The sequence below is a fragment of the Mastigoproctus giganteus genome, chromosome 10 (assembly GCF_048544385.1).
Source record: "Mastigoproctus giganteus isolate SK-2022 chromosome 10, ASM4854438v1, whole genome shotgun sequence".
NCBI classification, from domain to species: Eukaryota; Metazoa; Arthropoda; class Arachnida; order Uropygi; family Thelyphonidae; genus Mastigoproctus; species Mastigoproctus giganteus.
Window position 1 is genome coordinate 67,041,284 of NC_143584.1, and position 25,573 is coordinate 67,066,856.

The following is a 25,573-nucleotide window of genomic DNA, read 5'->3' on the forward strand; positions in this document are numbered from 1 at the left end:
CAAATATTCTAATGTTATTGTTAACATAACTGAAAATAACAAAACTTGAACAGGCACAATATAGCCAAAGCAACTTTTGCACCCCAAAACTACAAACAACAACAATCCTCGTTGGTCATCAATTTTTTGCTTTTCTTTGCAATTGCGCTGAGTTGGTTAGCATTGCGAGCTTTAGATCCTCATTCATCTCGCTGTTTGTATGATTGTAAAAGTTTCAAAAAAGGGGTCTTCTTCTCGCACTTGCGTTACAAGGCTATGCAGGTCATTACTTCATGCTTCATCAGGGTCAACATCGTCATTGTCTTGACACATCGTCTTACATATTTCAGTCGTTTTGCGAATGTCCAAGTCTGATTCATACAATTTACGATCTAGTATGATTTTTCATTGTCGTTGTGGATCTTGACATATTTCATCTCTGACAGTATCTCTGTTTCCTCATTGCGAAATGGAATGTGCAGCATTACTATTTCATGCTTGTACTCGTTGAGATCGTGAACCAAATCAGTTTCAATAGCATATTATTTGTGGATATTGTCGTTTTTTTGTGGATCTCATAGTGCTGCATGTGTATGTGTAATTTGCGACAAACTATGACAGAGTAACATTATCCAACATGATAGTATTGATTGTAACAATACAAATACTTGTATTGTTGCAATCATACTATTCAACAAATGACTACAATCAAATGGGAAATTAAGCTATTGGCCTAACCTCTTCCAAATGTTGATTCAGTAGAGTAAACAAGCAGGTGTGTGTATCCTATTTATCACTTATCTATATAATATTGGTGTAAATACACCATAGAAAACTCTTAAATGAAAAAACTATGTTTGTAGTGTGAAAGGGCATCATTTTATCTGTATCTCATATTGTGCTCCTCCTTCACAACAAGTTGCCATGTATTGCATAACCTCGAATAAGTAACGCTTCACTAAAGGAGAAGACTATTGTTACTTATTCTCGGTGGTACCCATTATATACCAGGAGTGGCCAACTACAGCATGCATGCTGCTTGTGGCCTTATTAGTGGCCCACTTTCCAAGAGAAAAATATAATTTAAAAAATTATACTACTGGTTTGAAAGATACATGCAACAGAGCTTTTCGATATGTGTGTTATATCCTCTTCCAAAGGATGTCACCAAATTTTGCCATTATATCGTCATTGTCTTCACGCTTATATTTTATTACACTGCATATAGTAATATAACTGATTGATTAAAATTCAATTATTAATTAATGCATAAATTTACAGCATTCGTTTCCTCACATTCTTCATTATTGGAGCAAGTGTAAGCAAACCCTTATCTATAATTATGAGGCCATCCTCGGATTCACAGGGTCCCCACAGACTGGAGATGTGCAAATGCATCCCCAAATTCACAAAGGGAGATCAAAGGGCGACACGAGCAGTTACAGACCTGTTAGTTTAACTCCTGTTCCAGGGAAAATAATGCCATCACTAATTAAAAGAAGTATTGCAGGATCATCTAGACAAGACTGCAGTTATAGTTAAGACACAGCATGCTTTGTTAAGTGAAAACCTTGTCTGACCAATTTAATTGGATGTTACAATATGGTCAATGGTCTGGATGAAAAAAATAATTTTGATATCATATACTTGGATTTCAGGAAAGCTTTTGATACTGTTGCACTTAAAAGAATGCTCTACAAATTGGAGTAGTATGGCATTAAGGGCAAGCTACCGCTATGGATAGAGGGATGGTTGAGTGGGAGAAGACAGAGTGGTAATCAGTGGACTAATGTTATTGGTGGAGTTCCTCGGGGTTCAGTATTGGGCCCATTGTTGTTTTCTATATTTATTAATGATATTAATGAAAGTATATCAGGATTAATTGCAGACAATACGAAGTTGGGCAGTGTTGTTAATTACAGTACTACTGCAAAAGGATCTTGAGACTAGAATGCCTGACTACCATTTTGACAAGAAGCAAGTTTTCTATTCTTAGCCTGTTCAAAATTAGTTTGGACTGATTAGTAACTGATTTATAATTATTGAGCCTCCATGTAGGCAGAAACTGAAGATTGAGATTTTGCAGCAAGCCATTTGCAATATGCAACATTCTTACGTTGCTAAGGCTGTTGTTATTCTTACATTCTTATGTTGCTATGTGTGCTAATTCTGTTAAAAGCCTTAGCACACATTTATTGGAAAACCAAGATTTAAGTCAAGGTTAAGATAAATTAATATTTGATCAATAAATCAAGAATTTTTTGGGTGGAATTTTCAGATAATATTGTTCATTAGCTTGACTTTTCATTTGCAAATATTCTTTGCAATTGATGTGAAAATTTATAAATTATAATGAGGTAAAAGTTGGAGGGAGAGATTAGTATGTTGTAGAAATATATGAAATTTTGAGATGTGGCATACACATAGCACAAAATATACCCAACTCCTTGACATGTATTCTGTAGTTACACACATATCGCACAAACCATTCATAGCTGGCTGAGTAGGGGCAACAAGATCATAAACTAGATGATCTTGTTGCTAGTTAGGAAGCTGCCAGTATGTTGAGTCTTGTGGACTATTTTGGCATTATTCTAGTGGCTTCATCTCTGCTAGCTTGCAAAAACTGTTTTAAAAGCTGCTCCCTCAAAGTCCAGTGGACCCTCCGCTTTACGATATTAATCCATTCCAGAGACACCATCATATCGTGAAAATATCGAACTCAATAACACATTGTTTTTGGTAATTCGTTCCAATACCCCAGAAGTTGAAATTTTCGCTTTGTAACTATTATTTATCTCTCTAAAATTTGATATTTTATAATGGTAATAAAGTAGTAGCATATTGATTAAAAAAATAATTAAAAATATATTGATTAAACCACAACACAAAAAAAATCACTTCAAGTAAAGGATGCAAAAATAAAACATGCAGCCAACACGTTTACAATCTCTGCTATTGGCTGAGACGAAGGATATGCCTACTTATTGCACTTTGATTGTCTCCAGTCGAGAGACAATCATAAAGTGAAATAAGTTGGTGCTGATTAACGTGACCGCTGGTTAATAGAATTAGCTGCTTTATAGAATCAAATTTCAAAAAACCAATTCAAATCATTAAAATGCACCACACCTTCATCGTTATCATAGGTTCAGTTATAAGAATCAGTTTTGAAAGCAGATGTGATATTTTTCTAAAGTACATTTCTGTAGATCACTACCATAAACAATTTGCAGTTTCCAGTTTATTAGGCTTTTCTGTTAGTCCAGTCTATTATAAACAGGTAGTAAACTTGATCTTATTGCGATAATACCAATAGCTGGAATTCTGTTGATTTTTACATTATTATGGTGAAATGTGTTTCCCCTTCACTGAAATCTTCAATCACATAAAAAGCATAAATAAATTTTCAGAATCTTCTCTTCATTCCTATTTTTTAAACTTCGTAGTCCGTATCCCACTTGTACCGCGTTGCAATTTGTGTGTGCCGTGTTCTTTATTATTAATTGCTTATCTTTTTTACTATTTTAAATTTTACAACCCAAAAAAATGTCAGTGAACAGAAATATCAATTACTTAATATGTACATATTGCCATATTAGTTAAGCTATGTACATAAGTGTAAATTTATTTTTATTTTGTTAACATGTGGAAGATATTCTTCCGATTTTCACATATTTAATTTTGTTAATCAATAAGATAAAGTGTAAATTTGTGCTTTATATATTTACTTTTATAGCCTGTGGATAATATTCCTCCTATTTTCGTTTATTAGAATGCCCATTTAATAGAATTAAAATTCAGTTTGCAAATATGATCATAATGACCGGCGCTTACTACGTGTTGTATAGTGAATGGTATTTTATTATGGAGAGTCCATCGTAAAGTGATTTGATTGTACGGTGAACCAGTCATAAAGGGGGAGGGGGGGGTTCACTGTATAAAGATTGTTGGATTCCCACCATGCCATTCTTAATCTCAAGAGACATAGCTCATCCTTTTCTATAGAAAAGATTGGGAAGATGCTGAAGCGTTGATCTAGAGACAAACTTAGTTTCACCACTTTCAACTCCTATTAAGTAAAGCAGTAGTATTTTACGGCGATAAGAGCTCTTCTACTAGCTAGTGTTGCATAATCCCAGGGTTAGACATTGTTCTGTGGTGGATGCCACACTTGGACTTCTGACCTTGGACATTTGCTTGCACCAGGGTAGTACGGTTCTCTCCATACTGTATGATACTTTTGCACATTGGAGATTCATCCAGTATTATTAACAGTCCCACCAGGATGAAGGTTCTAACAGAGCATTTGTTTGTTGAAGAATGACTGGACTTAACTGAATTCTTCCCACTTGTATGACCTTGTATCAGCCCCATCAGCATTCGAGTGGCCTTATCATCGCTTGACAAATACCTGTGACCAATCTTAGGAACCTGAATGCTCACAAGTGGGGCAACTTTATTAAGTAATCTCCAGATTGTCATCTCGCCATTTTGGGTGGCCCTATGAATTTTCTAAGCCCCTTGGAATAAGTACAAAGCACTTGTTTACTCAACAGAGAGCAAGTAATAAAGAATGATGAATATTCCTGCTATGCTTGACCTTATGTAATTTTTAGACTAAAATATGCTGTTATCAGCCTGGCTTTATTCACAGTGTTCTGTTTGGATATAAGAAGTCTGGGCCTTGCTGAACATATGTTTAGAGTCCCTAAAATAAGGTTATGGGCAACCCAGGAACAAAAGTATGAAAAGCCCCAGGCCCAAGTAGAGAGTAGTTGTGATGATCCCTGTTGTGCTCCTATTGCTTGGCTTATCCACTCAGGTTTCCAAGAGTTCTCCATAGAGGCAAGAGCAGTGAAACTGTGGTACTTTAAGTTAGTAGGGTTAATAAAAACAAAAAAAATGAAAGAAAAATACAAAAGGTATATTTCTATTCTATGCTTTTACCCACTCTTTACTTTCTCCTTTAAAAGTAAAAGAGCTCATAGGGTTATTAATATATCGCAAACATCAATTTCACGGTATGTCCTGAAATTGATCACTCTTTCAGAATGGCCTTCTAGGAGTCCTACTCTAAACCATCTGGATTAGATTATGTTCGACCTGGAACTGATTCAGAAGACATCCAAATATTGACAGTCCAAAGTGGCCATTTGTCAGAAAAGCAGCCAGTATTTCATTGGACATACCATTATTGATCAGTGACTCAGTAGAGTGGCAGATTGTATATTGTTATTTGAAATGGCCATTCCCTTAAGTTTTGAGAATATCTTTTTAAGATAACATTGCCAACTTTTGTTTAATGATATATCAGTTAATAAATTCTGTAAACAACAGTTTTACACTTCTTTACAATATTTATAATAGTCCCTTATAGGAAACCTAAAACTGCATTTTATAAATCTATTTAATTTTTGTTTAAATTTTTACCTGATGTGTAATCTGTGGTACTATTCCTTAATAAGAATATAGCATATTATTATTTGAATTAATAACATAAGACTCTAATCCAAATTTATTTGTAAGTACTGAATATAACCAAATTTGCTCAATTATTCATTTTATTAGTATGATTTACTTTAATAATCAGTAAGTATTTCAGCATATTATTCACAATTGTGTAAACACGTTATATTTTTAAATAGAGAAGTGAAGCAGATAATGAAAGAGGCTGCAATGAGATTGATTCTATATCTGCCAAAGTAGAGGTATGCTAACAATTTACTCTATTATTATTTCGAATTTTAGCATTCAAGTAAGTAGTCACTTGACAAGACATACTTAAATAAACATTGATGTAAAATAAATATCACCCTCTATTTATTAAAACCATGTTGATAAATATTCATCTGCACTACTTGGATGGAAAGCATTTTTAAAATGTATTTTTATTATTATGTACAGTTCTTCACACCCAAAAACACGCAGACATTTTTACATGATGAAGTGATGAATTTTCCTCTTCTAGACATAGTTGTTATGTAAAAGAATTACATTTAGTACATTCATGGTTGCTCCACTCATACATGATGTGATTACTTTAATCTGGAGTTTGCCTCCTTCTTATTTTCATAAATGACATCAAAAAAGGGATAGAAGGCGCGATGTCAAAATTTTCAGATGACGTAAAGAGTGGCAGTGTTGTTAATGATTCGTGCCCAGCAGCGCTCCTTCAGGATGGCTTGAACAGACTTTAGATATAGTCAGAGAAGTGGCAGCTATGTTTTAATGCTGCTAAATGCAAAGCCCTAAACTTGAAAAATGGCAACCTGTGTGGAACAGGACCAGGGTATGTCTGCCAGGGGCAAAAGTTGATGTTGTAGAGCAGATATCTTTTAAGGGCACAAAGGATGATATTGTGGTACACTGACTAATTACCTTAAGAGTAAGAGATCTGCAGATTTAATTGACAAGTACAGGTCAGGGTTGAAAAAAAGTTGCGGGTTAGGGTTGAATTTGAAAGTTTCTGCAATTCTGCCCAGACACGATAGGAGGGAGAATATGATGAGAGCCTTGTCAATCGATTTGGCTCTCGAGAGATTGTTCAAGGCTCGTGGGATAGAATTCTTTTTCATCATAGTCTGTGCTTGTTAATGGGTGAGACTACTTCTACAGCAATGGGGTACATTTAAATAGAAAGGGTGTAAGAATATTTGCCGTTGCTGTCGAGGCAGCCGTTAGGTGGGTTGGAAAACTGCTAGCTTGAGGGGGGTATACAAAGACTAAAAGATTAACAGTGGCTGCAGGCAGAGACCAAAAGTGATTCTTGCACTTCTTCTATTAGAATTAGCAGCAGCCTGGAAAGCAAGGTGCTGGGGGATTCCAGGACTGCTTGGAGTCACAGTGGAACAAGTAAATACATGGGCTGTGTTAGGGTAACTAAGACTAGGATACTCGCATGTACACCAGTGCCAGAAGTATAGTTAATAAATTTGATGAGTTTGAAGTGCCGGTCTAGACATCAAAGGCGGATATTGTTGGGATATCAGAGACGTGGTGTCGCACAGATAAGCAATGCAGAATTGGAATTTGGGGAGCAAAATGTGTACAGAAGGGATAGACAGGACAGGGAGGGAGGAGGGGTTATGTGCTGTTACTTAAGAAACACATAAAATCTAAGGAAGTGCATCCAGTTGACATTGGTGGACAATGCAATGTTGAGTCAGTGTGGTGTGACATGAACACTGGAAAAGGGAAAATGAGAGTAGGTGTGTGTTATAGGCCTAATGAATCTGATGTGCAATTGTGCAGAGAAATAGTGGGCCAGTAAATCAGAATGTGTTATAATAGGGGATTTTAACTTTCCAGATATTGACTGGAACTTGTGGATTCATCACTAGCAAGACTTTTGTGGATTTATGGGGCGGGGGGGGCAGAAAGGGTGCCGAAATAAGTGTACCCTGGCTGGATTTTCCGTGTCACCATATACAAGGGCCCCAGATGCCAAGCGTTTTTTTTTTTTTTTTTTTTTTTTTATTTTGAGGCCAAGCGACATTACTATGACTTACAGTGCTCTTGATAAGTGAATAACGTTATTTTTAAGTTCCTGCCTTTCTCCCAACAGTTTAATTTAAAAACAGTTCAATACTTGAAAACTACAAGTCAGAATGCAGAAAAGAAATTCACCTTTCTTTTCTTTTTTTCATATATTTTTAGTAACACTAACTGCTTGGCCTCCTATCGGCACTGCTCCTGCCTCCCCGTGGGAGGTCCGGAAAAGTCCTTCAACCAAAGGCCAAAAGGAGCAAACATGGCAAACACAGACCATGTTTCTGCTACTCAAACTAGCAGAAAACTAGATCAAATGGATTCATATACAGCTAAGAGACAAAGGACAGAGGATCTCCCTCTAGTCGCACCATTGTTTCTAGTTATTCACGCTAAGGATGAACAACCGATCGGAAGTTTGTCACCTTTCAGAATTCATAAAAGTCTTGAAAGCATAGCTAATTCCCCTAAAACAGTCAGAAGACTAAAATAAGGTGATCTACTAGTAGAGATGACAAATCAAAAACAAGCAGAGCATCTAATAAAAGCGAACTTTTGGAGAAATTCCAATAACAGTTACTCCTCATTCCACCCTGAATACCTCGAAAGATGTAATTACAGAGTGGGATCTCCTCAATGTTCCCAAAGATGAGATAAAAGAAGAGTTAAAAGACCAAGGAGTTTTTTTTATAAAAGAGAAGGAGAAATTATCCCAACAAGGAATATAATTCTAACTTTCAACACTCCAAAAACAGTAAAAGCTGGATATCTAAACTGGCCACTGAGACCATGTATTCCAAACCCTGTCCGATGCTTTAAGTGTCAGAAGTACAGACACTCAAGCAGTATGTAGAGGCTTTTCTATCTGTGCCAAAAGTTGGTCACGAGAGAACTCAAGATGCCCAAACTGCAGAGGAGAACATGATACCTACTCAAAAGAATCTGAAGAATGGAAGAGAGAAAAAAGAATACAGAAATATAAGGTAGAAAACAATGTAACATACCAAGAAGCAAAAAAAACAATACAACCACAACGAACAAATAGATCAATGTACGCACAAGTAACGCAAACTTATAGGACAATAGAAACAAAGACAGATGTAACAATCCCACCAAAAAAAAATCCATGTCAGAATGGGCATATTCTCTGCTTATTGAACCAAAAGAAAAGCCTGAGCAGGCAATAAACACGCCCATTAAGATACTGCCAACTAGAGAAACTACCAAATCTACAAAACAAGTCAGAACCGCTGAAGTAAGGGCGCCTTCGTAGCCAGGTGGGAAGGAGCAGCAGTGTGTAGCACACGCTTCTTGATTAGACCGTAGTTCGAGCCCGTCACCACCAAATATGGAGGATGCGGAAAGGTCAGGAAATGACCACCGCATATCCCGGAGCAATATGGCCTTAGTTGCTAATGCTCCTAAAAACCAAACAACAACAACACTGAAGTAAACAGAAATAAAATGGACAATATGGAAGTAGAAGAAAAGAATCAGACAGATGAAACAATACTAGAAAATTTTGCAGAAGAAGAAGAGATGGATACTGGAAAGCCACACTTCCCTAAAAAAGGAAGACAAAAAACAGAGAACCCAAAGGCAACATCCTCAAGAAAACAAGCTGAAATTACTAACAAAACCAAATAATGAATACATTTTTCACTGGAACTGTAGAGCATTCCGCAGCAATTTCGAAGATATCCACAATCTCATATCAGAGTACAGTCCGATTAGTCTATGTTTGCAGGAAACATATCTTAAACCCCAGAATAAAATAACACTAAAACATTACAAAATATACAGAAAAGACAGAATTACATGCAGCACAGCACATGGTGGAGTAGCAGTCCTAGTAAATTCTGGTATACCAACTAAACAGATCCCTTTGCAGACTAATCTAGAGGTTATAGCAGTACGGATTGCAGTTAACTTTCATGTGACAGTTGCCTCCATCCAAACGAGAATACCTACCACCAAACGAAGAAATAACCTGTACAGAACTAGAAGACCTAGTAGTTCAATTAACAACTCCTTTATGCATCATGGGAGATATGAATGGCCATCACATCTATGGGGAAATGAAAATGTAGTTAAAAGAGGTCAAATTCTTGAGAAACTGTTTGATAAGCTCAACCTAATACCCTCGAATGACGGGGCACTCACATATATGCGTCTAACCACAGGAACTAGCACAGCTATAGACCTTTCTATATGCTCTCCGTCAATATACCCTCTACTGGTGTGGGCAGTAGAGGGTATATTGATGCAGTTCATAATGATCCCCTGAGTAGTGTTCATTATCCAATAAGGATTACTTTAAATGAACCTACCACTTGTCAACCAGAAAGAGCTCCAAAGTGGAGATTAGATAAGGCAAACTGGGCAAGACACAAGCAGCTGGCAATATTAGAACAGCAACAAATCCAACAGGTATCAATTGACTGCAGTGAAATATGTGACTTGACAAACTCCTCCAGGTTGCAAAATTAACAATATCAAAAACTTCATCAAAATTTCCCATACATCCAAAGCCGTGGTGGAACGTTGTATGTTCCCTAGCAAAACGCGAGAAAATCAAAGCCTGGAATATTTTCCGAAGACACCCTACCACAACCAACTCGATAATTTTCAAAAAGGCAAGAGCAAATATCAGACGCATTACTAAGATTAGTAAAAAAAAATCTTGGATCCGTTTTGCATCTACGATTACTAGGAAAACAGACAGCCAGAAAGTTTGGGACAAAATAAATAAAATGAACAACAAATATCAAAGAATTTCTCCTCCTTTTATAAAATGGAATGGACAAGATATAGCTAAACCTAAAGACATAGCAGATGCTCTTGGTAGAACCTTTGAAAAGTTATCAGATAGTAACTTATGAGGCAGCTTTCCAGAAACATAAAGCCCATGCAGAAACATATAAATTGAATTTCTCTAGTAAAAACGAAGAATGCTATAACCAACCATTCACCCTCAGAGAACTTTATAAAGCCATTTCACAGACGAAGCAAAGTGCAGCAGGTCCAGATGAAATAGTATATATGATGGTACAAAAATTAGATGAGAAATCATTTATATCGTTGCTCCTCTTATATAACAGAATATACCTGGAAAATTCCTTTCCGAATCAATGGCGCCACACAATAGTCTTAGCCTTCCCAAAACCAGATAAAGATCCCACAAATCCAAATCACTATCGCCCAATAGCCTTAACTAGCTGCCTTGGAAAAATACTTGAAAAAATGGCAACTGCTCGGCTAATGTGGTTTTAGAAACCCATAACTTACTAAATACAGCTCAATGTTTTTTCAGAAAGAACAGGTGACTTAATGATAACAGCAGAAAAACAACATAAATGCCTTCTTAAGAAAATAGCACTTAGTAATGATATTTTTCGATATTGAAAAGGTATATGACATAGCATGGCGATATGGAATACTTAGAGACATTTATAACTTTGGAATGAGAGGACATCTACCAATTTATATCCGAAATTTTTTGCAACAGCGAACTTTCCAAGTTAAGATATTAACCACACTATCGGAAGTCTTTATGCAGCAAGAGGGAGTACCACGGATCGGTACTCGGTGCTACCCCGTTTGCCATAAAATTCAACTCAATAGCTAAACAAGTACCGAACACCATAGATGCAGTGCTTTATGTTGATGATTTCAGCATTTCTTATCAGTCACAAAACATGCAAACAATATGCGTCAATTACAAACAACAATTAATAAAATAACTGTGTGGACTCAAAACAATGGTTTTAAAATCTCTAAGCAAAAGACAGTAGGAATACACTTTTGTCGGAAAAGAAACTAACATCCAGACCCAGAATTAACGCTTGAAGAAGAAGTAATCCCAGTAACATCCAGCACAAATTTTCTCGGATTAACCCTAGATAAGAAACTGACCTTTTTAGATCACATAAAGCGTCTTAGAATAAACTGTCTAAAGAAATTAAATATTCTGAGAGTCATATCTGCAACAAATTGGGGAGCAGACAGGTACACCTTATTACATCTGTACAGAAGCTTGATAAGATCAAAACTTGATTACGAGGCACCTGTTTACGGCTCTGCAAAACCAAGTGCATTAAGATGGTTAGACCCTGTACACCATAGTGCACTCCGCATAGCCTTGGGAGCTTTCCGTACTTCTCCAGTTCAAAGTCTCTACGCTGCGGCTTATGAACCACCACTTCACCTCAGAAGACAAGAACTCCTATCTTATGCAGCTAAAATAAAGTGTGTTCAAAACATTATATACACCAATATGGGAAAATATGTACAGAATATACCCAACAGTTAACAAACCAGCAAACATATGCATCAAGGAGCTACTTCCATTTGGTCTCTTGATTTCAACAAACTAGCTATCATATGAAACGTACCAAGATGCCCCTGGGAAATAACATCACCAATCTCTGATACCTACTTTCAATCTTGGGGAAGACATTCCCTACCAGGAAGCAGCTTACAACAACTACATGCTGCATATCTAGAGAAATATCCACAATCCGCAAATATATACAGCTGGATCGAAAACCGATACAAAAGTAGGTGCGGCAGCAGTTTTCTCTGATACTACAATAACCCAAGTTCTCCCAACAGAATGTAGCATCTTCACAGCTGAACTATAAGCAGTGAAGTTAGCAAAAGACCAAATATGACAGTAAAAGCTACTCCATAGTCTGATCTTCACAGATTCCCTCAGTATAATGCAAGCAATACAATGTGACACAAAGAATTTCCATCCAACTCTAAGACAAATCCCAGTCACCTTAAACAAAATTCTTAAAAGAAAACAAGATGTTACCTTTTGTTGGATTCCTGGACATATGGGAATTAAAGGAAATGAACAAGCAGACCATGCAGCAAAAATGGCAACAGGTACCCTTTCTTCAACCACTAAAGTACCATTTACAGACTACAGACATAGCATCAAAGTGAACAGCAAAAAACAGTGGCAAAGAATATGGAGCGAGCAAACACATAATAAACTTTTTCAAATTAAACCAGTTTTAAAGCAGTGGAAATCCAGTGAAAAAGATGTCTGAAAAGAAGTAACCCTTGCCTTGGATAGGGCACGCATACCTAACCCATTCCTATCTACTTAGAGCCGAAGAACTGCCTCAATGCAGTCAGTGCCGTGTACAATAAACAGTAAAACATTTACTACTAGATTGTCCAGCCTTTATAAATGAAAGAAAAATAGCTTTTAGGTCAGTAAGTAAAATACAAGATGCTCTAGTTTTGGAAAACATTCTAAGTGAAGAAAATAATATAAGAGAAGTTTTTCACTACCTAAAATCAATAGGCTTATATAATCAGATTTAAAACACGAAAATCACCACAAGTCAATGAATCCATTTGAGCTCCGTCTCTTCATAAAGTCAGATATTACTTAGATCTAAAATTTGAAAGAAACCAGACTAAGAAAGCAAAACCAAGAGAGGCACATTATGGCCACAGAAGCCAATGCGCCTACAAGCTTATTGCCATTGTCGGTTTAACAATCGGCTGCAAAATCCTTGAAAATTTAACAATCGGCTTACGCTCACTGGTGTTAGCCGGCTCCAGCACACCACTGGTTTTTTGTTAATGAATACTACCGAAATGAACATTCAGTTGTTTGAATTAGGGAAATGTATGCAATTCTCCAATAACTATGTTGCACAAAAATTATTTATTATTATACATAGGGTTGTGTAAGTGTATTTAGGGTCAAGCAGCACCAGGGATTTCCCCCATCTCCACGTTGTTTATGCTGTGGTGTTTAACAGTATGCTGTAAATGCCAGAGATTTAAAAGTATGTGGGTCTTGGATCGTTTAGTGTCGTGTACCATTGTTCTTCTGGTCGTTTAGCCACTGGACCCCTGTTGAGGCCCAATGTTGTCCCACTTACGCCCTGTGGAGGCAGACCAGGAACCCAGTAGCTTATATATACTCTGGAAGGTCCTGCCACCTAATTTCCTGAGATTTCAGGGGCTAAGACCTAAAAAAAAGTCTGCTAGGTTGGAGGCCAAAAGTCAATGGGAGAAGTTCAATTTGCACGGTTAAATTTTGATGTGTAGTGCATAAGCTAGTGTATAGGCAGAGGGGGAGGAGACTGAAGGCTGGGGGGAGGAAAGTCAGAAAAATGGGTGCGATAGAGAAGATGCTCCCAGTTAGTGACAGTGGGGCAGGCCTATGCTCCACCAGAAAGAAATGTGGGTGGCAAGAGGGAGGGGGCAGGAGTCTGGCTCCACCCCCCCTGCCAGGAAAGAGGAATAAAGGTACCCAGCAAGCCTGCAGTTGGTCGAATCCGATGCATTTCCTTTAATTCCGGTGACATCACTATCATGGCCTGTCCAAAGGTAGGACAATGTCCTGTCCAGAAGATCAGTCTCAGATGGTCGCTATGATGGATCTCCAATGATACATGAGCAGCATAGCTGATATCAGCTGATATCTGAGTCAGGGGCTCAGAGAGAAACAGGTATTCTGTGTTTATCCCATCTTCACTCATCGGTGAAGACGGGATATTAGAGCTGGAAAAGGAATTAGAAAATTGGAGTGAATTGGAATATCATCAGTTTGGCTGAAACAAGAAGAAGAAATGAATCACTTATAAGTTTATCAAGTGGAAATCTGCTGTACACCAATGGAAACAGTGAAAGGAGTGAAGATGGAGTTGGGTTTCTGGTCCATAAAGATTTGAAAAACAACATTTTGGAATTCAAAAATAAATCACCAAGGGTGTCAAGACTAATACTCAAAATTTCTGAGGGACAAGCTGAAGGTTATAATGATTTATGCACCAACGTCAAGTCATGATGATGAAGAGGTTGAAGAAATGTACACTGAAATTGATTCTTCTAGATGAGCAGAAAACCCACTACACTATTATTATGGGGGACTTCAATGCTAAGGTTGGAAAAAGACAAAACAGCACAGAAAGGGGAACTATAGGAAATTTTGGAATTGGTGAAAGAAATAAGAGGCGAAAGACTTGTGGAATTTGCAGAATCTCAAGGATTGTCAGTAATAAACACTTTTCAAGAAAAGGGTGAACAGAAAGTGGACATGGAAGAGTCCAAATGGATTAACAACTAATGAAATCGACTTCATCCTCACTAACAGAAGATATATTGTGAATGATGTTACTGTCCTGAATAAGGTAAATGTTGGAAGTGATCACAGAATGGTAAGATGTACACTTGATATAGATGTAGGAAAGGTAAGGAAAACACTGACTCGAGTAAATAATACAAAGGTCTTTGAGATAACAAAAGAGGAGAAAAAGCAGTATGTACTGGAACTTAAGAACAAGTTTGAGCTTCTGCAGACTGCTCAGGACCAAGATATCGACGAGGAATATTACAACTTTCTGAAAGTGATAAAGCCCAAGAAACCTATAGGGAAAAAGAAATCCAAAGAAGAAAAAATTCTTCAAGAAACACTTGTTATGATGAACTGAAGGCGAAAAATGAAGAGCAAGATAGACACTGACAAGGAAAAAATTGAGTATACTGAGATGCAAAGCCATTAGAAAGAGAGAGACTCAGAGAGGACATAAGAAGATTTAACACAAGAAAAGTAGAACAAGCATTATGGAAAAACAAAGGATTTAAATCAGCAGCCATGAGCAGTAATACAGAAAGACAAATGATACTGAACTGCTGAAGAATAGCGATGGTTTACTTATAAACAGCAGAGAAGACATAATTCAAATAGCAGAAGACTACTATAGAGAATTATACAGGGAGCAAGGGAATGATGCCGGCAGTGGGGAAGATGGATTGCAAATTAGCAACACATACAACATACCCGATATTCTTCCTGATGTGAGGTAGATCATGCATTGAAGAAAATGAAGAATCAGAAAGCCCGCGAGGAAGATGAAGTTACTGTAGAGTTGTTAAAATTGGGAGGAAGAGACATAACACAAAAACTGGCAAGGCTCTTCACAAAGTGCATTAGAAACGGTGTGATGCCTAAGCAGTTGAATAATGCAATCATAGTTTTGCTGCATAAGAAAGGAAATATCAGAAATTGGAAATTATAGACCAATTAGCTTGTTATCCCATATCTACAAGTTGTTCACAATGGTCATTACTAACAGATTAGAAAGAATACTTGATGAGAATCAACCGAAAGAGCAAGCTGGCTTTAGGACAGGATTCTCAACTATGGATCACCTTCACGTAATATCACAGCTAATGGAGAAAACAAATGAATATAAAACACCATTATGCCTGTCATTTGTGGATTATGAAAAGGCATTTGACTCCATACAGCATAAGGCAATGTTTCGGGCACTGGAAAGACAATGCATAGATACCCCACGTATTATGATTTTGAAAAAAATACATGAGAATGCTACCTCCTTTATTAGACTAGACAAAGACAGTAGAAAATTTAACATCGAGAAAAGAGTTCGACAGGGAGACACAATATCTCCGAAGCTGTTTGCTGCTCCCCTTGAGGAAGCTTTCAGAAGATTCGACTGGTTGCAGAAAGGAATCAATGTGAATGGAGAGTACCTAAACCATTTACGATTTGCAGATGACATTGTGGTCATAAGCCACGATCCCATAGAATTAGAGGAAAATCCTAATCAGTTATGCACAGTTAGTAAGGGTTTTGGACTAAAGATGAATATGGCAAAACAAAAGTAATGACGAACAAGTATGCCACAGAAAGGGAAATAATGATTGAAGGAGCAGTAATTGAAAAGATGGAGTCATGTACTTATCTGGGACAAGTTATTAGCTGTAATAACTGATAAATGGCTGTAAGTCAAGAAAAGAATAAATTTTGGATGGATAGCATTCAGGAAATATAGTCACATACTGAAGAGCATTATCCCAGTTTGTCTGAAATGTAAAATAATGAACCAATGTATACTCCCCACCATGACTTATGGAAATGAAACTTGGGCACTCACCAAAAGAATGGAAGAGAAGCTGAGAATTACACAGCAAAGAATGGAACGAATTATATTGGGAATCAGATTGTTAGAAAGAAGAGAAACACATGGATTAGGCAGCAAACTCAAGTAAAGGACATTCTTATCAAAACTAAAGAACTAAAATGGTCTTGGACACATAGCTCGAAGACATGATGATAGATGGACTAAGAAAAAATAACAGAATGGTACCCAAAAGGAGCTAGAAGAAAACCTGGAAGACAAAGGCAGAGATGGATAGATGGAATTCATGAGTTTTTGGGTAGTAAATAGATGGACAGTGCTCAAAACAGAAGGAACTGGAAAGTTGCTGGAGAGGCTTTCATCCTGCAATGGATTGAAAATGGCTGAAGATGATGAGTCAGAGTCTGCTGTAGGAATCCAGTAGTTGGATCAAGTTCAGTTAAGTTTTCCTTTTTAAGAGGTCAGGTTCCATTCGAAGTTGTAGGCTTGTTGTGGATTCTGTCTTTCTTTTCGGAGAGTATCCCATGTTGTTGATTGGGTAAAGTTTGGTTTTCTTTGAGGGTTCAATCTTGGTTGTAGGCATTGTTCATAGTTGCAGTCATTCTTTGAAGAATACTGCAACTATGCAACATTCTGCTTAATTGTCATTTTCTGTTAGAGGAACAGTGGCATGGAGAATGCAACTGGTTCCAGTCACTTGCTAGTTTGTCAGCGCGTATCGAGTTCCTCTTCTCGCAAAGAGGTCCTGGGCGTATTTTGTGAGGATTTTGTATTCATCATGTGAGTCCAAGAAGTGATGCTCCTGGGCCTGTGGGATGTATGTCAATCTCGTGTAGAATAATCCCCGCAGATCTTCGTACCTTGGACACTGATACATAAGATGTGACCAGCTGTCAACATCTCCACATGTGCAGCATGGGTCATCAAGGAGCCATAACGTGGTGAGCTTGTCATTGAAGGGCCCATGGCCCATTAGTAGAAAGGTGAGTGCCTGTCCCGGCTGAAGCCAAGCTGGTGATTTTGGGTAGACCTTGTCAATGTATGGTAAAAATTTCCTTGTCACCTTCCCATTGTTGCAGGCCATCCACCTGTTCTGCCATTCTTGTTGGAGGTGTTTTTATAGTCAGTTTTTCCATGCTTTTTCCATTTGTCCGTTCGATTGTATATCCTTGGAATGTGATAAGTATCCCTTCGGAGTAGTAGCAGATTAGGCCGCGTTGGACTGCCTCCAGGTCCAATGGGACGACACCAACCAGCACCTGGAGGGCTTCCGTGCTGACTGTGTTGCAGGCTCGAGTCACTCTGAGTAAGATTGACCGATGGGTTGATTCTAGTGTTCTTCTATTGATGACCATAGTGGTCTTGTGATACCAAATAGTGGCCGCATAGGTGATCATTGGAATAAAAGTGGTCTTGTAATACGTCAGGACACGTTTTTTGAGGCCCCAGTCGCGGTGTGTGATCCTTGCAACCATGGCAGAATATTTCCTTATTTTGTTCCTGACTTTTTTGAGGTGGGGCTGGAATTGATAGCTTTGTGTCAAAAACGACACCAAGGAATTTCATTTCAGTGTGAAAGTTGATTGTGGTGCCCTTTATTTTTATTTTGGGTGGCCTTCTGACATCGAGGGTTCCTTTCAGTAGGATTGATTTGGTTTTCTCTCTTGATATTTGGAGAAAGTTGTCCTTTGCCCACTTCTGTAGGATTTTTAGGGCGTTGTTTGCTTGGTCCTCCAGCTGAGCTCTTGAGTCTGCAGTCACTCTAAGGATTAAATCATCAGCGAAGGCCTGTGAATGCACTTCTCCAAGATTAATGTGCAGGAACTCGTCAAAGACCATGTTCCAGAGTAGAGGGCCTAGGACAGACCCCTGCAGACATCCTCGGTGTACTGTTCTGGTGATTCGGTGGTATGGTGTCACTACTTCTTTAATGCTGTTGTATAAGTTGGCTGGTATTTTTGCTTGTCGGAGTCTGCCCAGGACGCTTGGCTACCAAAGGGAGTCGAACGCCCCAGCAAAGTCCACTGCTATGGCTAGGAAGTATTTTTTTCTGACATTCCTCAACAGCAACCAGAAGGTTCCTCATGGCATCCACAGTTGGTCCAGGCCTAAAGCCAAACTGATTGGGTGATTCCAGGTTGGCAGCAGAGTAGTAGTGTTAAATCCGCTTGTGTAGTAATCGCTCCAGTAGTTTGCTCATGACTGTGAGGAGGGCGATAGACTGGTACGAGTTCAGTAGTTGTCGGTCCTTGCTGGGGTTCTTGAGAATCAGTTTTACAGTCACCATTTTCCATTTTTTTGGGGAAGTATCCCTCTGACAAGCATTGATTGTACAGCTTTAGTAGTAGGTTTGGAGTCAATTGGACAACTTGCTGAATAATCTCTGGCTCTAGTAGATCTTTGCCCAGGCATTTTTTGGACCGGATTTGTGCTGCTGCTTCTTGTAGTTCCTCTAATGTGAATGGTTGCTCCACAGCTTCCATCTCGTAGTTTTCATTTTGCTTGCATAGGATTTGCTGCTTTTTTGTGACATCTTCAAGGAGGCGGTTAACCCGACTCCTTGAAGATGTTGTCCAAAATATTGTTAATGGATTGCTCCCACATAACTGTCCATTATGCTCCCACATAATGGACAGTTGTAAGTAGTCCTTGTTGGGTTCTGGCAGTTGTGAGAACTCCCCCCCCCCTCCTAGGGAGTTTGTTGGTGGTTACCTTGTACGCCACCCCCCAGGGGTTCTCATTTCCCTTTGTCACCAGGCGCTCCCAGGCACTCTTTTTGCTCTTGCGAATTTTATCTGTGTATTGGTTTCTGTCTTCCCTATACCTTTGTCTCAAGACTTCAACGTCATTCTCAGGCCAGGTCCTGCGTGCCCGCTGAAAATCCTTTCTTCGTTTTGTAACTTCCTTTCAGCACATGTGCCAGGGATGGGATTTTTCTTCCTAATTGCCATCTGAGCTACACTGGTAATGAGTTCTAACTGTTCTTTGGTGGTGATCTGGGTCTAATTCAATCTCCTGTTCTTGTGGGCCACCAGATGTAGCAGCTTCCAATTGTTGCACAAAGAGGTCCCAGTTTGATATAGCAATTGCGAATCTATGTTGCAATTGTCTGATCGGTACTGTTGTTAGCGTTCTTGCAATCCTGTAGGTGATTACCCGGTGGTCAGAGGTCGTTCACGCATTTTCCACCTTCCAATCAGGGCTTTATATCTACTCACTAGTTGTATCTACTCACTGAAAATCAAGGAAATTCATCTATCGGAAGCCATGATGGAAACGGGAAAAACTAGTGTAAAACTGATGCGCATTTGGTGTAAAACTGATGCGCACTACAATGCACATTTGATATTGTAATTGTTTTTAGAGGACTATGTCGGAACAGCAGTTTCCTGATTGTATATTTGATCTTCTGACGAAATTTCAAGAAAATATTTCTGTTGATAGCTGCGCTATAAACTTCGAAAACTAATGTTGAAGGAACTTCACATGCATCTCACCTTTTGTGCAAACGAGTAGCAGATTGTTTCCTCATATTTGTATTGTTACTGAATACTTCCATAATTCCTTGATAGACATTTGATACCATCAAAAAATTTCAAGGGAAAAATTCTCTTTTTGTTATCACACATACACACTCGAAAAATTCGCCATAAATAAGTATCAATTTAGGAAGCTTTCATTTCATTCTGAGGTGCAATTGTAATTTCACTTCTCTTGCACTGACAGGTAGCTGTTTACCGAATAAAGTAAAACAGGATTCATTTTCCTGCAATTTCCACTTCCCTTCAATCACTTTTGTTGGGGGGAATCCTGAAGGGAGGTACTTCTCTCTATTCAGTCTGAACCTAGAGAGAGAGAGAGAGAGAGAGAGAGATAAAAGTACTTTTTTTGTGGGGAGAAGGCCAGAAGGTTGTCAAAGGTCCAGAGCTCTAACTCAATTGTTTTCAACCAGGGTGCTGCAGCAACATTCCAAAGGTGCCCTTTAATTTGGGTTTAAGTTACTTAAATTTTTTTTTTGAAATTTATAAATTTATTTCATTATAAAAAGGTGTACAGTATCCATTGAACTGCATCTTTTTAATTTTGTGATGATCTATAATTGTTGGTTATATATAAAGAATAAAATTATTATTATAAGTATATATAATTTGTATTATGAAATGTAATTTTGTTTATAATTATTTTATTATAATAACTGATGAATTTGAGGTATTGCTCAAAACATCAAAGGCAGATATTGTTGGGATATCAGAGACTTGGTTTCACACAGATATAAGGAATGCAGAACTGGAATTTGGGGAGTACGTCTACAGAAAGGATAGACTGGATAGGAAGGGAGGAGGGGTTATGCTATTAGTTAAGAAATACATAAAATCCAAGGAAGTGAAGCCAGTGGACATCGCAGGACAGTGCACTGTCGAGTCAGTTTGGTGAAGATACTGTACAGGGAAATAGAGTGGGCTAGTAAATCAGAGAGTCTTATAATGGGAGATTTTAATTTCCCAGATATTGACTGGAATTTGGGAGCTAGTCACTCACACACTAGCAAGGCTTTTTGTGGATTTATTGGATGATTGTTTTCTACATCAGCATGTTCAGGAGGCAACTAGAGGGAAGAATACTCTTGATTTGATTATCAGCAGTGATTCTTCATGCATTAAGAATCTGCAGATAAATGAACCACTAGGTGGCAGTGATCACAGTGTGCTGAAGTGGGATTTACTCAAAGAGGTAACTACCATTAGGGGTAAAGGAAAGGGTTATTGCTTTCGTAAAGGCGACTACGATGGACTGAGACAGTATTTAAATTCTATACAGTGGGACCAACTGATGATGTTACCAACAGCAAATGCAAAATGGGAAGCATTCAAAGAACTTATCTTGGAAGCTACTAGGCTGTACATACCAACTAAGAAATATTGTTCAAGGTTTAGGCCTAAATGGATGTCAGATGAACTGATGAGGCATATGGCAGAGAAGAAACATGCATGGGATACATACAAATTAACACATGACACAGAAGCCTATGATAGATACAAGTTGATCTGTAACCAAGTTACAAAGGAGGTTAGGCAGGCGAAGGCAGATTACGAGAAATCTTTGGCAAGGGATGCAAAGAAAAACAGCAAAGAGTTCTTTACTTATGTAAACTCTAGAAGGAAGGGGATGAATCAGATTGGTCCACTTGATATCGATGGGTCAACTGTTGATGATTCTGCTCAGGTAGCTAACAAACTAAATGAATATTTTGCATCGACATTCACACATGAGGAGTTATTTAGCGAGGGGAAAGCCAGAGGTGTATTCAACTCTAGCAGTAAGCTAGAGAATCTTGTAATAACTGAGAGTAAAGTGGAGGATAAATTGTTGAAGATAAACGCAAGAAAGGCACCCGGGGTGGATAGGATCTATCCAGTTATATTAAAGGAGGCAGCAAAGGAAGTAAGCAAACCCTTAGCCATAATTATGAGAGCTTCCTTGGACTCAGGGGAGGTACCCACAGACTGGAGATGTGCAAATGTCACCCCAATTCACAAAGGAGGATCAAAGGCTGACACAAGTAATTATAGACCTGTGAGTTTAACTTCTGTTCCTGGAAAATTAATGGAGGCACTAGTTAAAGAAGCATTGCAGGATCATTTAGACAAGACTTCAGCTATAGCTCGGACACAGCATGGTTTTGTTAAGGGGAAGTCTTGCCTGACCAATTTGATTGGATACTATGATGCAGTCACAAAGGAACTGGATGCAGGGAATAACTTTGATATTATGTACTTGGATCTTAGAAAGGCTTTTGATACTGTTGCACATGGAAGACTGCTGCACAAATTGGAGCAGTGTGGCATTGGAGGCAAATTGCTGCTGTGGATAAAGTGGGGGCTGGGGGGGAAAAGACAGAGAGTGGTAATCAATGGACACTGCTCGTCGTGGACTAATGTTATTAGGGGAGTCCCCACAGGGCTCAGTGTTGGGTCCATTATTGTTTTCTGTATTCATAAATGATATTTATGAGGGTATATCAAGCTTAATGTCGAAGTTTGCAGACGATACAAAGGTAGGCAGGGTTGTCAAGGACACTACTAACATTATGCTGCTGCAACAGGATCTGGAAAGGTTGAGCCGATGGGCTGAGAGGTGGCAAATGAAGTTTAACATTGACAAATGTAAAGTACTACACATGGGAAACAGCAACCCCAGAGCAACGTATCAACTCTGTGGTACTACACTGACAGTGGTAGAGAATGAAAGGGACCCGGGGGGTGGCTGTGCAGGCAAATATGAAGTTCTCTGAGCAGTGCAGACGGGCTGCAAGAGTAGCTCATGGTGTATTGTCAATGATATATAGGAATTTTTCTAGCAGGGATAAAGAGGTGATTATTCCCTTGTATAAGGCAATGGTCAGGCCACACCTAGAGTACTGTATACAGGTCTGGAGGCCTCATTTCAAGAAGGATGTAGAGATGCTGGAACGAGTACAGAGAAGGGCAACAAGATTAGTGTTCTGAAGAAAGGCTTAAGTTTTGCAAATTACAGTGTCTGGAGACTAGGCACCAGCGAGGTGATCTGATAGAGGTGTATAAAGTCTTGAATGATTTGAGCATGCTCAATGCTGATGGGATTCTTCCTCTCGCTCAGAAGAATCACCTGAGAGGGCATAAATTCAAATTGAGGAAAGACAGATGTAGGATAGACGTGCGGAAATTTGCCTTTAGCCAGCGGGTGGTTGGTTGGTGGAACAAACTTACATCCCATGTGGTGGAAGTTGATAGCCTAAATAAGTTTAAGGCTCGGCTGGACAGGTATTTTGAGCGAACAGAGGGGTGAAGTGAAGTGGGTTTTTTTTTTTTTTTTTTTGGCTGATGCTGCATAAGCTTGCTTTCTTGCATCAAATGCCTATGCTAATAACTATCATATAACATATATTTTTAAATATTACACACGCACGCTTGCAAGCACAGAAAGAATCAGATTATTATAAGGTCAAAAGCCACTGTGTAAGCTATTTCTTTTGGCCCCAGGGATGCCGTGAAAAAAAATTACTGGACACCAAGAGCACTGTGAACCGAGAAAGTTTGGGAACCTCTGCTCTAACTGCTTTGAAGTGGTTACAGCCCCTAACTTGGCAGTGTTATAATAAATGAAATCCTGATCTTTGTCAATTTTAGAAAAAAATAGTGTAATAATTATTAGTAAACAATACATTATATTATTATTATGTATATGAAATTCAAGTAATTTATAAATAAACAGTCTTATCATGAATAAGATTTGTGTGCAGTGTATTGTCCTGTGCAACTTAATTACAATATACAATATCGCATGTGAAAGATTTGTTCCAAAAGAATGGTTGTTTCCTCTTACCAAGTTTGAACTGAAATGGTAAGGCTTTCCAAAATCTGATTGCATTCTCTTTTTTATTTTTTGATTATAGTATAGTACTTTTTTTTTTAAATTTGTCTGTTGTTCCTGACATTCTAATGGCTGTAATTTATTGATATTTTCTACAAAAAAAGGGGAGGGTAAGTAAATTTTGGTTTGTCATATTTTTAACACAGCAAAGCAAAATGAAGTTCAAGCAAATTTTTATGTTGAGTGTAAACACTCATGTAAACACTCAGCATAAAACATAATAGTATAACTGAAACTAAGCTGGTATATGATTCATCAGTACATATTTACACTCTGCATATAACACAAACAGTGCCCAGGTAAAAACAATCAGATGGGAGCAGTTAGTGTTTGTCCAATAGATCAGCATCTTTCAAAAGCAAGAGAAGCAAAGTTCTGGAAGGTGGAGTGAATTTCTTTGTTTTCCGCAAGATGATGTTCCACTGAAATTCTCTAACAATTTCTCTAACAGATACCTAATACAGTGCTTTGTATTATGCTATCTTGTTTTACTTTATACCTTACGCTATCAGTTCGAGATATATATATGTTAAGCTATTTCTTGTCGACTACAATATGGCGGCTAGTTCAACAATATTGGCGCCAACACCAGGAGTCATCACTTTTTTGCTTCTTATGTCAACTAACAGTAGCTTTGGTTTGTCTTTTGCTTGTGGTTTTTTTTTTTTTTTTTTTTTTTGCCTTCTTGATATAGCTGTATGGAGAACTGATGCAATGGCAGAGTCAATGGTTCTCACGCTTCATAAACAATTATGAAGTGTTTACACTCTATAAACTTCCAAAGCTTCATAACTTCCAAAAACACTGGTTAAATTCAAAATAAGAAGCTAACGAATGCTACTAAACCTATTTAATTCCCTGTAAAACACAATGTGCTGTGTTAATTAACAAAGAATACAGTAAAAATTTAAAATATTTATCCGTTTATAGCAGCCAAAAATCCACAGACTGCTCTCTTCCGCAACCCCAGCCCCCGAATCATGACATTCCCGACATGGTTAAAATACCCATCAAAGCTCTCATTTGATTGTTATGTGTTCTTCTAGCATCCTTTGCCATTGAAAAATTCGAAGTGATATGATCAATATATTCTTTAGTATGTTTTGCTATGAGTTATCATTTCATTATCGAAAAATAATAAAAACTGGTGATTTTGCAGTCTTACCTGCAGCCTTCACACCTGGTAAATGTATGATGAGCTGTACAAATATTTGGATGAGGAGCAACTTTCCTCCACACTGTGCTTTTATCCTTCCCAATATAAATATCTTCCTCCTCCTGCTCCTTGTCACTGCTGTCATCGCTTGTCTCTGTGCTACTGTTATTTTCCAGTTCCTTGCAGAACAAGCTATCATCTTCTGATGCTGACTGTTCGTCATATTCCCCTTCAAGATAATTTCTTTGCATGTCTGAATTCAAATTATGCGAAATCAAGCAAAAGTGAAATCAACTGTTTCAACATCTCAAAGTCTGAAATCTGAAAACCGGAGTTGTCACTACCTAACTGAAGTTCTCGCGTTGTGCAGAAGCAAAAAATCTAGAAAATCCCCCGAGGGGAAAACAACATTAGCAACCTTTTCTTGTAATGAAAATAATTTGTTTGGGTGGGGTAGGTAGAGCGTTTTCTGATTTCTGTGTTTTTGCCTTGTACATATCTATAATTGTGAAAACTTCTTTGTGATAAATTCAGCAATATAAATCCCTCTGGAAATATTGGCAAGTGTTTCCTTCTTACCTTACTTATGGTAAGATCAAACAACAGTACAGTAATCCTT

At 38.2% G+C, this 25,573-nt stretch overlaps 1 protein-coding gene across 1 annotated transcript in view; it reads left to right on the forward strand.

The window, feature by feature from the left end:
- LOC150079065 (dnaJ homolog subfamily C member 5-like) overlaps positions 1-25,573 on the forward strand; it is a 181,631-nt gene that overhangs the window by 148,318 nt on the left and 7,740 nt on the right. Inside the window, exon 6 of the mRNA XM_090382579.1 lies at positions 5,628-5,690. Within this exon, the coding sequence (XP_090238705.1) occupies positions 5,628-5,690 (63 nt within the window). The remainder of the gene's footprint in view (positions 1-5,627; positions 5,691-25,573) is intronic.